Below are 12041 nucleotides of genomic sequence, written 5' to 3'. Positions count from 1 at the left end.
ACACACTTTAAAATACTTAATAATGTGTATCAATCAAGTGAATTCTTAAGAATTCGATTTAATTTTGACCACATGTTTATTTTTTGTCACGTTGATGTAGAGACAACCAATCAACTTTTCTTTTTCTGTATGCACTCAAATATTTTCTGGGAAAATATGTTAAATTGGCTGAAAACAAAGATCCAGTCCCTACCTACACTGTCTAGAACTCTAATTGTGTTTTGAGTATGCTGGAGGACAAGAAGGTAGAATGTTTTATTAATGTAGTATGTGTCCTCTGTTCCTCTGACCTTATTCACAAGTGCAAATGTATGAAGACAAAACCTTATTTTTCAGTTTTTAAAAAATATTTTATTTGTAATTATTTACCTTTTTTAAATAAACAAGTAAACAAGCCTGTGAAGTAAACAAGCCTGCAAATTTGCCAAAATTGTAAAAGACCTCGATTTGTTAGATGAGTAAAAAGACCCCACTTTGATTTATTTTGTATTTAATTTTTTTCTGGCTGCTTATTTTTTTTATTTCATTACATTTCTGTTAATACCTTTTGGTTTTTATGTCTTTTAATTATGTGCCTTGCGTTATTGTTTATTCAATCACATTTACATTGCCATATTTGTTTGCCCCCCCCCCAAAAAGTAAATAATAAATTAAATAAAAAACATCCTAACCGGCTGATTTCATAACAGTGATTCAGTTAGCTAATTTTGTTTATAACTTTGCCAAACTGCTTGCATTTTTAGCAACACGTACCTGATTCAATTGTCTAGATGTAGAACATAGACTAAATATCGAAAATTAATCAAAAGTCTGTCATCGATATCGAAAATTCTATATACATTTTATATATCGATATAATTTTATCACCCAGCCCTAAGATCAGGCTTATTCATGTACCTGGTTTGTGTTGGTGCTTGAGGGCAAAGGGTTGGATACCATTGGTCCAAATATGTCTAGGTCATCACTGATTGAAGCTGCACTGCTTGTTCCCACCCCACTGCTAGCAGAGCTGGCTGTGGGTGCATCTAAATGAGAAAAAGACAGAACCAGTTGTAGAACAAACATTGAACAACACGCAAAAGGACCCACCAAAAAGGCCCCCTAAAATCGGTCACACTAGTGCCACCATTAAATAGAGACCGAACCATTCCTTTGTCTGGCTTTTGTTATATTAGACCAGACATGGCTCATGGGAGGGTACAGACCCACATCACCCAGACAGATCACACAAAGACATCACACAAAGACACATACATTGTTTCCTTGTATGTCGCTTGGAGAAAATCACACTGCTCCAAACATGTCTCAGGAGTAATTGCAAACATGGGCAAAGTGTTGAGTCAATTGCATTCGATAGAGCACAGTGTAATGTAACAACAGGCACTGTAGATTTTATTTATTTTCAGTGTGGTATTTACAGTAGCCCCAAAAAGTATTTGGACGGTAAAGCCCCACTTAATGTATTAATGCAATTGCATTGAATAACAAAATACCAAACCAAGCAGCATTTATTTTAAAGAATGAGAGCAAAAGTAAACATTTTTGTACAAAATATATCACAAAAAGAAGCTTGTTAGGTTTTCATTTATAAAACAATACATATACTGTTTAAGTATTTGGACACTTTCCGGTTGTCAAAATGTGGAACATGTCCATAGTTAAAGTGATCTAATGTGAACTACACCTGTGGTTGTGCTGATCAGACACCTGTGTAAACTTAAAATAAACTCAAAATGACCTAGGGACCAATTTGTTAAAAATCATTGCAAAAACAGCTACTACATTATATTTGTGTTATATATTCATATCTTTCTATCTATGCACAGAAAAACAAACAAAAATAAAACATTAAGTGTGGCTTAAGTGTACAAACACTTTTTGGGGCCACTGTGTTTATTTTTTGTTTTTTATATTTTTCCAAGCTTTTTTCCCAAAGGTACAATTTAGGCACATAGGGACTCACTAATTGTGGAGTGATGACCAATTCCAGGCTAAACGTGCTAGTATGAGTCTTTGTCTCTGTAGAGAGAAATAAAGGAGTATTGTTCTGGCAGTAGCTCACACCACCTGCTCAGCTTGCCTTTCCCCTTCCCGCTACCTATCGACTCCATCCAAGAGAGCAGGAAATCTAATCACACTCCGCACATGCCTCCACCAACGCCGGAGAAAAAGCGCCCACTCACCGAAGACGCCGGCCTACCACTCAGATGCACTCTCTCATTCCATTAAACTCAAAGACTCCATCAGAGCCGGTGTTCACACGTTACAGTGCACAGAGGGTAGGGAGTTGATGCCATCTTTATATGTATGACTGATAAAACGTATGAAAATAAAAAGAGCTCAAAGTAATATTACTGGAGTGAAATATAATGGGTGTGGGGGAGAGGAGAGATGCAAGGATTGATGTGCTGGGGGAGTGACTGACAGAGAAGAGGAAATTAAAGAACCTCGTAAGCACACATACTGTATGTGGCTGTGGTATCTGTGAAATATTGCATCACCTCAAAAGTATTGTGGTCTGTTTTAATCGCAGTGTGCACAAACTCATAAAAAGAGCAGATTCATATATTTTCTAAAACTTTAAAAACATCTGCTTACAGAAATATTCCAGTTTCAATACAAATTAAGCTCAATCGACAGTATTGTGGCATTATGTTGATATCCACAAAAAATAATTTTGACTCTAACCTCCTTTTCTTAAAAAACTAAAAACTAAAATTGAGGATACAGTGAGGCACTTACAAAGGAAGTGAATGGGGGCCAAGTTTTGGAGAGTTTAAAAGGCAGAAATCTGAAGCTTATAATTTTATAAAAGAATTTACATTAATCCTTCTGTTTAAAAGTGTGTATTATTTGAGCTATATATTTGTTTAAAAAGTAATTTTTTGGATTCGTTTTAGGGTTTACAGCATTACGTCGACATTGCAACAAAGTTGTAAAATTAGATATAACTTTAAACAGAAAAAGTTAGTAAGTGAATTTTTCACTGGATATTTTAATGTTTACAGATTGGACCCATTCCATAACCGCCGGCTCTATCCTGCTCACAGATGTTTGCTCCCTGGACAATAAACTGGACTACATCCGACTCCAGCAGACTACGCAGTGCGAGCGACAGAGTTCCGGACGCCGCCATTCAGCTAGACGGGCTCGCCTCGTTTCGTGCCGACAGAAATGCAGCTCTGTGCGGTAAGACTCGTGGTGGTGGCTTGTGTGTTTACATCAACACGGAATGGTGCAATAACTCTGTGCTAGTTACTGCTCATCGCTGGTGGAGCTTGTGACTGTTAGATGCAGACCTTTTTATTTACCAAGGGAATTCACCACAGTTATTATAACCGGAGTTTACATTCCCCCCAGCGCTAACACTAAGGAAGCGCTCTGTAAACTGTATGGGGCTATGAGCGAACTTCAGAACGCTCACCCTGACGGACTGTTAATTGTTGCTGGAGATTTCAACCAAGCAAATCTCAAAACAGTGCTCCCTAAATCCATTCGGTATGTGTACTTTGCAACGAGAGGGGCGAACACGCTTGATCTTGTTTACACAAACATCCCAGGTGTGTAATGGGCGGAGCCCCGCCCCCACCTCGGCTACTCAGACCACATCTCTGTGATGCTAATTCCAGCATACAGACCACTCGTCAGATGCACAAAACCGCTCCAAAAGCAGGTGAAAGGACTGCTCTTCAGGACTGTTTTGAGTGTATTGACTGGCACATGTTCAGGGAGCCTGCAACATATGGAGACTCTACCAACTTGGAGGAATACACAGCATCAGTGACCAGCTACATCAGCAAGTGCATTGATGATGTCACCTTCCCCAAGACATCACCACACACTCCAACCAGAAGCCGTGGATGACTGCGGAGGTGCGTGCGTTGCTGAGGACCCGTGACTCCAAATTCAGAACAGGCGACGAGGCTGCCCCAAGAACAGCGAGAACCAAACTGTCCCGGGCCATCAGAGAGGCATGGCGCGCACACACCCAGAGAATCCACAGTTACTTCCAGGACAGCGGCAACACGCGGTGCATGTGGCAGGGCATCCAGGCCATCACCAACTACAGGACAACATCAGTTACCTGTGAAAAAGATGCTTCCCTTCCAGATGCGCTGAACGACTTCTACGCTAGATTTGAAGCTCAGAATGACGTGGTGGCAAGGAAGACCACCCCTCCTCCCAACGACCAGGTGCTCTGCCTTACCACGGTTGATGTGAGGAAAACTCCACGTAGAGTCAACCCACGGAAGGCTGCTGGACCAGACAACATACCTGGCAGAGTGCTCAGAGGATGTGCAGACCAGCTGGCAGATTTTCTTACCGACATCCTCAACATCCCTCTGAGCAGCACCGTCGTTCCAACGTGCTTCAAGGCCACCACCATCGTCCCCATGCCAAAGACGTCTTCAGTGTCCTGCCCCAACGACTACCGCCCCGTCGCACTCACACCCATCATCATGAAGTGCTTCGAGAGGCTCGTCATGAGGCACATTAAGACCCAGCTGCCCCCTCACTAGACCCACTGCAGTTCACGTATCGTCAAAACCGTTCAACAGAAGACGCCATCGCCACCACCCTCCATCTGGCCCTCACCCACCTAGATAAAAACTCAAACGTTCGAATGCTGTTCATAGACTTCAGCTCAGCATTCAACACAATAATTCCTCAGCACCTGATTGGAAGGCTGAATCTACTGGGCCAGGACACCTCCCTCTGCAACTGGATCCTGGACTTCCTGACTGGGAGACCTCAGTCAGTCTGGATCGGGAACAGCATCTCCACCACCACCACACGGAGAACTGGGGCCCCCCAGGGCTGTGTGCTCAGTCCACTGCTGTTCACTCTGCTGGCTCACGACTGTGCAGCAATGCACAGCTCGAACCACATCATTAAGTTCACCGATGACACGACCGTGGTGGGTCTCATCAGCAAGAACGAGGAGTTGGCATACAGAGAGGAGGTGCAGCGGCTAACTGACTGGTGTAGAGCCAACAACCTGTCTCTGAATGTGGACAAAACAAAAGAGATGGTTGTTGACGTAAGGAGAGCACAAAGTGACCACTCTCTGCTGAACATCGACGGCTCCTCTGTGGAGATCGTCAAGAGCACCAAATTCCTTGGTGTTCACCTGGAGGAGAACCTCACCTGGTCCCTCAACACCAGCTCTATTGCCAAGAAAGCCCAGCAGCATCTCTACTTTCTTCGAAGGCTGAAGAAAGCACATCTCCCACCCCCCCATCCTCACTACATTTTATAGAGGGACTATTGAGAGCATCCTGAGCAGCTGCATCACTGCCTGGTTTGGGACTTGCACCGTTTCGGAACGCAAAGCCCTGCAGAGGATACGGAGGACAGCTGAGAAGATCATCGGGGTCTCTCTTCCCTCCATCAAAGACATTTACAAAAAACACTGCATCCGCAATGCAACCAGCATTGTGGATGACCCCACACACCCCTCACACAAACTCTTCACCCTCCTGCCGTCTGGCAAGAGGTACCGAAGCATTAGGGCCCTCACAGCCAGACTGTGTAACAGCTTCTTCCCCCAAGCCATCAGACTCCTCAATATTCTGGACTGACACACACACAGGTGTATATAATAACTGTATATGGTTGAACAACAATAAAAACCAATTGACTTGAACTGTTTAATAATTTGACTACCGGTAGTATGCAAAAACATAAGTGCATGATAACTACTGGGCTACTATTAAATATATCTTGGCAACCAACCTCCATAGTGTGTCATTTCCCAATATTGTATATCATCGTCTGTCTATGACTATCGGAATCGATATTGGGGTATTTGTCAGATATCGTCTATACGATATCATCAATACATCATCGATTTCCTATAATTTACTTGTTTGCATGTGTGAATCGGGCTAATATGTCTCTCCCCTTGAACTGGTAACAGGCGACGCAAGTTACAAACAGGTGTAAATGGCAAATTTTCTCTAACGACCACTCAATCACAAGTGGTCAGTAGAGAAAATTAGCCATTAACACCTGTTTGTAGATAACCCAAAATAGATCCTAATACTAGGTGTAAAAGAAGTTGAATCTCAGTAACTAACATTTCCCATCACGAAAGACAAAGATAAAAAGGTAGAAAAAACACTCAGAACAGTCTTGGGAGTCTAAATAGTGTGCTGGAGCCTGGTGTTGTGGGGTAAGGAGAAACACAGACCCCTTGAGCGAAGACACATCATTAAGATACATATCTCAATCTCAACACAATCACCTCCGGCACCTCTTCATCAGCACTGACCCCTACTACCCTGCAGCTGAACTCATATATCTAACACACGGTGCCCTTTGTGCCTAGGGAACACACATTGTGTGAGGAAATGCATATCTTCTATTTCACTTCTTACAATAACTTCACTGTCTCTCTCACTCTCAATCATAACAGACATCTTGGTATCGGACTAAGATCGAGAGAGTGAAAGATATCAAATGAGTGAGAGAGAGAAAGAAAGAGTGAGTGCTAAAAACATATGACAGACTAGCAAAGAAAATCTCCAGGGCAGCAAATAGAAACTCTTATTTCCCAGAAAGTTATATAACATCAATTGTGTTTAGTCATCTCAAGGGCTCGTGTTTGCCGGTTTGATCAATACCACCCGCATTGAACTAGCAGTGAACCTTCATCCAGACAGTAGTTGCAGTAAGTATGTTAGGGCACTTAACACTTGAGCAGGGCTATTCAACTCCAGTTCTAGAGGGTCATTGTCCTACAGAATTTAGCTCCAACCCCAATCAAACACACATGATTTTGAACTTTTGATCGCATGACTGAGGGTCACTTTCGCAAAACTCTTGTTTTCCTTGTGATGCAACATCCTAAGATTGGGTATCGATAAGATTTCCTGATTTGATTAGATTCCAATTCACAAGCTCTCGGTTCAGTTTGATTTTTCAGTTTAGATTGATTCATTTGGGTATATTTCACTTACATACAGTATAAACAACATATAAACTTGCTTACATATAAACAGCTACTGCAGTAAATTATACAGGAAATCTTCTAACTTGGTACATTATACAGATCAATTGCTATTTGTTTTACCAGATATAATGATCAATGAAACAAAACTTAAGTAAACTTTAAAGTAAAATGGTTGATCTTGGGATTTTATTAATTGATATCAGGAATGTTCTAATGAAGATTGTGATTAATTGGAACATCTAAGTTTTTAACCAGCCCTACAACATCCACATTGAAAAAAATGGATTTGCAGCATTTTCTAACATGTATGAGCTCATACACACACCTTTAAAAAGTGTTTCTTTGGCATACATAAAAACAAAAAAGAAAAAAAGTCTAGGAACCCTTCGTTTAGCACAGTACCAGTGTAGTGTGTTTATCTCCCTTGGTTCCAGTCTATCTTCGACATATCAGATTTCCCTTACGGCAATGGCTGGATGTGTAATCAATTATTCATTAGTCTTACCAAGGCCTAGCAGGTCGATGGCAAGCTCTGTGCTCTTCTTTGGACTGGTCCTGGAATCTGTCTGGTTGTCCTCTCTCTTCTGTGAGACAAAAAAAGAGAGAAAGAGTGGAGAGTTACCTAATAGATTTTTTTTAGTATCGCAATTCTGCCACACACTTGAACTGTCACAGCTACAGTGAAAGCAAACATCAGTGTAATAGGCCACCACCACCACACTTGCCATTCAGAACAGAGCCGTTGTTTTGAATTGAATGTTGTTTCTCATGAAAAAAAGCCCTGAGATGATTGTGTTTCATTTAAGACAAGGTTGCTTTGCTTAATAGCTCTGACTGAGGCTTGAATGTATCTTGCAGGTGTTGACCGATCATACAGCTTTGGAGCTGCAATTCAAAGGCACTCTTGAGGCCTCTGTGATTTGTGATGGGTATAGAGGGCCATTTCAGCTGAGAAGCTGAACCTTAATCCAGCCTGAACTGTCAATCGATCGGCGCAATGTTAAAGTCTGGATCAAAAACAGACAGAGGCCCTTTAAAACCTCATTCAACACAAAAACACACTCGCATATATAAACAATCACACAGAACCAAACTCAAGAGGAGAGGACTGTGATGTTCTTTTCTTGAGAGAAGACGGAAGGTAACGAGAGGGTAGAACACGACAACACAAAATAAACCTTCATTGTCTGACATCTGCCTTATTAGCACAATAAAAGAGAAAGATGAATGTGAATGTCTACATGTATCACTTAACTTCATTGTTGTGCGATTGTTTTTGGCAAAAGATTGGAATTGGATTGAAAGACGGAACAGAACTGACACAAGAGCACTAATGAGCATCTGCTGGCTCGAGTTTGCAGTGAAGTGTCAATCCAGGAGCATTATGGGTAGAGGATTAAATGAGTAAAATAAAATTTGCTGTTGCTTTTCAGTAAGCTTGAGACCCGGGTCCATTCAACTGCACAAAAAACATTCAGCCTAATGAAAAAAGTACTATGCCGATTCTAAAGCAGTCAAATGCGGTTTCTGATAAGAAAATACATTGATCGCTTGTAATTTTACAAGCTCTTGAATTATAAAAGCTATCAGGAAGGTGTTTCATACATCAGTGAGCCCTAAGCTCTTGAGAAAAGGCTGGAAATTAAATTAAAAAGAATTGAATCTTAATATTTTTGTGCTGAAAAGCCTCTCCAGTCTAGCATGTCAGCTTTTGTGTACAAGGCCAATTTTGTGATGAGTATTTCACTTGTACCATTTCTGTTTTTGTATGAAGGAGCAGAGAGACGTAGGGGAGTATTGTGAGCTACGGCTGCCCTTCACGAACCACATGCACAGCTTTCTTTCACCTCTATGTTTGAAATCTGTAATCTTAGAATGGTTGAATTATGTATAAATTCAGGGGCTTAGGTGCTTTTCTTTTTGTTGACTTTGACACACGTGCGTGCTTTGAAGATGACTTCGAATACAAAATCCATCAAGAGCGGATTTTTGCTTCTGATGATGGAAACGTAATGGCATGAGACAAACAAACAAAAAACACATTCACAAGACAAACAAACTCAAATACAAAGGAATATACAAAAAACATATCCACTCCACGTATAGCATAAATGATTTGTTTTCTGCGCTATGCTTTTATTCCTACATTTCAAATGTATAACCCAGGCTTACTCTTACTCCTCCACACCTTTTTACATCCATCTTAACCTCTCCATCTTCCATCACTCTTCGAAGCAGCTTAGTGAATGGGTGTGAAATTGCTTGAACTGTGGCGTTCTGTCTCAGGGGCCTCTCCAATCAAGGTCATTCCTAAATCATGAATACTTTCCTTTGATGGAAGAGTAATTCCATTTGGGTCACATTTCCACACACTCGATGCGACCGCACCACACAAACAGGATCAGAGGGGGATTCTAGTGTGTGTCATGCAGTATGGACAGGGCCATTCGTACTACACTTCATTCTAGACTGGTGTTAGGCTAAATGCATTTGGTTAGGCACTAGGGTGGCCAATTTTAAGAAATTTCCTTAATTGACAATGTTTAAAGTTAATGAATGAAAATCGATTAATCATTATTAATAATAAACTTTAAGCTGTTGATACGCACCCCCTTTTTGAGCACAAACCATGAAAATGAGATACCTGAACTTAAATGGTTGTAATTACTGGACCCTTTGGAGTATGGTCACAGTTGTGGTATCTTTTGTAAGAAGACCCTTTGGGCTTTATTTCCCAAGTTTCAGAATAAATATATGTTGTTAATTTCTAAAGTTAGAGAAGATGAAGTTTATAGTAAAGGAAATATTTTGTGCTGAACAAGTTTTTATAATCTAAGAAAACAATAATAAAAGTACCAAGACAACCGAAAAAAAAACAATGTTCTCAAAGCCACAAGTCTAACAAAGTTATGTTTAAAATTTGAAAATAATCTAACAAAAAATTAGGTTGCTGCAAGCTTTGTTCTCTGTAAAATCGCAGGCGGCTTACATAGTAAAATTAAGGCTCCACCTTTCAAGACGACACAAAATCTGACTGCACTGCTTGGCTATTATGAATAAAACTATAAAACTAAAATGAAATTTCTTTATATTTATACATATATATTTATACAAAGTTAGATTTTTGACTGACCAAATGTTTTGATGCAAACTTGAAAATGTCAACAATGCATCAGAGGAAAAATTCCTTACTGCCTACCAGTAGCAGTGAGCAATGAGATGGCAAGTAGAGAGAGCAGGTCAGACAAGAGCAGAGAGCCAATCATAAGAGTGGGCATTTTTTATTTTAAGTCTTATAGGGAAAGCAACACCAAAACCAAGTGTTTCAGACAGAGGGTCAGAATGAGGGTGGAAAATTATTATGTTTTACAAATATATTAAAGTTTTTAAAGTTAAAAAAAAAATACTATTATAAGGAAGATATTTAAATATAAAAAGTCATGAACCCTTTAATGTACTGTGACACTCTTTTTCTGGAAATTAAAAAGTGATGATCAAAGTTGGGTCTTTTTAAAACTGCGGAAGGGCAACTGATTGTGAAAGAGGCGGACATGTAAAAGGCTATCAAGCTGTACACAACCAACTTAAAAAAAATAAAATAAATACAAAATAAATATAGGTAAGTGATGTACTAGTGGTGTTTCACAAAACACAGTTTTCAAGGAAAATCTGAACAAAAATGTACCATGGTGTATGCCAAAATATCAGTTACTAAAGTTCCTCAAATACAACAGTATTAGCCACTCAATTAATTATAAATAAACAAAATGACTTTAAAGTTGTAACAGTAACTGTAGAATATACAGTATTTTGGCAGAAACTGTGGTCACTATGATACATTTTTGTAAAGGACACAAAAATGTACAGTAGATAACACAAAACACACCAAAACATACTGTAACAGCAACAAATAAATACAAACACAAAAGATAGAAAACATGCATAACGTTTTTTTGACTGTAAAATAATTTAAAAAAAATATATATATATATTAAGTGGCAAACTGTAGATCACAAACTATTCATTAATTAATCAACTATGATTACACAGAAAATGACAAATGGACTACTCCTTTTTGAATGTGGGGAGATGCCATGTCTTGGAGGTGATTTTCTGCAGCACAAAAATAACAATAGTGGATGCTTTCAGCTAAAATAAGTGTTCATGAGCTTATGAGTGGGCACATGACTCACTCCCTCACTCTAGATTTGAAGTTTACTAATCAGTGCATAGTTAATAGCAATAAGGCCTTTTCAAAAATCAAAAACGACTATATTTTCAAACAAATTTGATATCATACACTGAATAAAGCTTTGAGAAATAAACACACACACACACACACACACACACACACACACACACACAGTTATTAAGTACTGTCAAACCCTGTTTTTTCAAGCAGATCTGAATTAATTATAACTTTATTAATGTATTTATTTTATGTAAATTAAACCGCTATTATACAGAACATTACAAACCATCAAACTCAATGGGTTTCCAGTAGCTAAAATAGCACAAAACCCAGTCAGTGGTTAATGGAAGCATGGCAACATGTGCCAGCGGATACTCAGAATGAAGAAAAGGAGGTCTGTGCAGTGGGGGGAGAAAACAAGACTCGGTTATCATTCAATATGCTTATCATTAATTATAGTTCATCATTGTGCTTATCAGGGATCTAAACTGGGACGGCCTGAGGAGTCTTCAGCTTGTAATCAGCACAGCCTCTTACACCACTGATTACTTTATTCCAATTCCACTTTTAATCAGCTGTTAAGCCATGTGCTCTCTCACTCAGAGTCCAGGCTTCCTGCTTCATTGTAGCTCAACCTCTCTGATAGATACAGGAAAAATAACAGACTTGGTATTGCAAGGCCCATGCAAAGTATAGTGAATGTATTGGTGTGTCAAAATCAAAGTCAGGTTTTTTTAAGCAAAAAATATTCAGCATTTACAGCAGACACAAACTATTTTTAACAAAGTAGCACAATGTCACAGACAACAGACAGACATAAGGGACAATAAATACAGACTACCTGTATACACCAACAACAGAAATGTACACATAGGTAAAACAGTTAGTGCAGCA

At 39.6% G+C, this 12041-nt stretch overlaps 1 protein-coding gene across 4 annotated transcripts in view; it reads right to left on the bottom strand.

The window, feature by feature from the left end:
* The window catches only part of LOC127660610 (stromal membrane-associated protein 1-like), a 148788-nt gene that overhangs the window by 35315 nt on the left and 101432 nt on the right, over positions 1-12041 (bottom strand). For all 4 annotated transcript variants that reach the window (XM_052150933.1, XM_052150934.1, XM_052150935.1 and 1 more), the window contains 2 exons: positions 7461-7539; positions 898-1025 (listed from right to left, as the gene is read on the bottom strand). In XM_052150933.1, the coding sequence (XP_052006893.1) occupies positions 898-1025; positions 7461-7539 (207 nt within the window). The remainder of the gene's footprint in view (positions 1-897; positions 1026-7460; positions 7540-12041) is intronic.

The sequence above is a fragment of the Xyrauchen texanus genome, chromosome 20, assembly GCF_025860055.1.
Source record: "Xyrauchen texanus isolate HMW12.3.18 chromosome 20, RBS_HiC_50CHRs, whole genome shotgun sequence".
Taxonomy (NCBI): domain Eukaryota; kingdom Metazoa; phylum Chordata; class Actinopteri; order Cypriniformes; family Catostomidae; genus Xyrauchen; species Xyrauchen texanus.
This window is presented reverse-complemented; position numbering and strand designations above follow the sequence as displayed.